General features: G+C 38.1%; 1 protein-coding gene across 1 annotated transcript; it reads right to left on the reverse strand.

Annotated features, from left to right (window-relative positions):
* On the reverse strand, positions 1–927 carry LOC108977259 (venom allergen 3-like). The gene is made up of 3 exons (XM_018946865.1): positions 805–927; positions 360–748; positions 1–293 (listed from the first exon to the last, which is right to left on the reverse strand). The coding sequence occupies exons 1-3, from the start codon at positions 925–927 to the stop codon at positions 38–40; spliced, it is 768 nt and encodes a 255-aa protein (XP_018802410.1). The 3' UTR covers positions 1–37.
* Positions 928–2,454: the final 1,527 nt, after the last annotated feature.

Genomic DNA, 2,454 nt, shown 5'->3' on the forward strand with positions numbered 1-2,454 from the left:
TTCGTACCTTTCTCTATTTTATTTGAGCTCACTTGGTTTATACAAATTTATTGAGATCGTATGATTCACTTGTGGAGCAAAGATTTGGAAAATCAGGGTTTTTTCCGGTTTCACATTCAACTGCTGGTTCCGAACACGATTTGTAAATGCGGAAATTCACAACATTCGTCGTTGCATAGTTACAAGCTAATAGGAAACCGTCGAAATCATCGCCTTCCTGACTGAAGATGATGGAAGCGCAGCCCACACGAATATTCCTATCAATCATCATAACGGTGAACTGACCAATAACTCTAAACAAAATAAATGTATATTCAATTCTACAAACTTATCGATTGTTTGTGATGTCTAATACTTACTTGCCGTCGTAATGACGTGGATATTTATCGATAATTGCCTGATCGGTGTCCATAATTTCATTAAACCACAAATCCATTGCACGCTCCGCCATGTTTGTAATATTCGGTGTTCCATAAAAATTCATCCAAGCTATATTTTGACCCGAATGCCGAAAGGTGTCAGTGTTGCGACAATCGTCGTTCTCGATTTCGCAACGTTTCACGTTAAACTCCGCCATAGAGGCCAACTCATCGTCCCACTCCATGGTGGCCATGCGACAAGCTGGCTTCAACATTGTGTTACCACCGGCCACAATGTTCCGTTTTATATTGTGCGTATTGACTAAAGCTTCCTTTTCCGCGTCTGTTAGTTCCACCATTCTCGGATTTATGCAACTTGAAGAGAATTGCTAAAAAGTAACGGTAAAGTTCGAGTTTCGGGTTCGTTATTAGTTTTTGATCTTACCCCATCATTATTACAGGCAATATTCGTTCCATGGCGGCATAAATCGGGGTTACAGTAGTCTGTGCTGTGCGCGGAGTCCAAAATGGTCAGCACAGAAACCAAAAGTGCAAACGCCAACTGCATTGCAACTGATCTGATATTCGAATGGGAAATGATTTGCGAAGACGTGACTTATATTGCAACCGTTATCTAATAGTTATGATATGTAAATATATACCGATGTTAGACTAAACTTCAGAATTAGGGTGGAATGTTTAATAGTAGTCTATTAAAGAGAGCTGAGTTACAGTCTTGACTCTCACTATTTAGAAAGACGGAGTAAGATCGGAAGAGAAAGAGAATTCGTCGCATCTCGTTGAACAGTTTTTGTAAGCTTGACTTGTGGTCAACTTCACTTAAGTTCTTCAACTCTGCTTCGCTCAGTATTTTGGAACTGGTGAATTTTTTTGGGTTAAACTTCTCCAAATTATGACAGTCAATGTCATTTTAAAATACATAAGTTTTTATGGTTCGATTTCTGAGAGTCGAAGTGTGGCTTCGGCGAGTTCGTAGAACTCAGTAATATTTATATTATAGATGTCACGTTTTCATGCATAGGTAATTGAAAATATTTCTGATAATATATTTGCTTGTACTACGTCAAAAATTATTATAACTAGAAAGGTGCAATGTAAGGCGTGGACAATATTTCGGAAATTCACTTTATTCATATTGTTTAGTTTAATGGGGAAAAATTATACCCCATTTCTTTGGGATCATCAAGCTTTTTTAAACTCTTCAATCTTTATGTAGCCCCACAGGAAAAAGTCTAACGGCGTCAAATCGTACGACCAAGTCAGCCAGTTGATTGCGCCATTTCGTGAGATAACACTTTCACCAATCTTGATTTTCAGTGAATCAATGTGGCATTTGCTGTGTGGCTTGTGACGCCGTCTTGTTGGAACTACATATTGTTCAAGTCCATATCATCCAACTCGGGACAAAAATATTAAAAAATGAAATAAATAAAAATATGAGTTATCATTGAACGGTAGTGATTCCCATTCACAGTAACGTGGCGGTCTTGATCATCAGTGAAGATTTACGGCCCAATCATGCCGCCGGCTCATGAACCGCAGCAAACCGTAATTTTTTCGTGTACAATAGTGCAGTTTGTGTGGACTGCTGCCTGACCAATAACGCATATTTTTCTTATTGACGAAGCCAATTTTTGATCTGACAGGACAGTTAAGGCGACCATAAATTGGACGTAGCACTCTTAAAGTTGATGCCATTGACTCCGAATTTGGGTGGTAAATTTTAATAATTTCGACTCATTGTTGGATCGTATAGCCTTCTATGATGAAATGGAACTTTTGTAGCCCCTATTGAAAAATTCGTTTTCAGAGATCATTAAAATATTAGAGCTCACTTGAGCTGGTGTCTCTAAACAAAATGATGGCTTGGAGTTTAAAATATAATCGTATAGAAGTCTAAAAGTGCTTAAAAATACTTTTCTTCTACAAAAGCTTGAGTTTCTGTCTTTTCGCAAATTGCGATTTTTTCCACTCTAGGCCACGTGAAGATGTTATAAATGCCTTACGTAGATCGTATATCTTAACGACTAGATGTCAATATGACAAAGCCAAACTGGGGATGGGGACTTGGTAA

Source organism: Bactrocera latifrons, unplaced genomic scaffold (assembly GCF_001853355.1).
Source record: "Bactrocera latifrons isolate USDA-ARS-PBARC rearing strain unplaced genomic scaffold, ASM185335v1 scaffold_86, whole genome shotgun sequence".
Taxonomy (NCBI): domain Eukaryota; kingdom Metazoa; phylum Arthropoda; class Insecta; order Diptera; family Tephritidae; genus Bactrocera; species Bactrocera latifrons.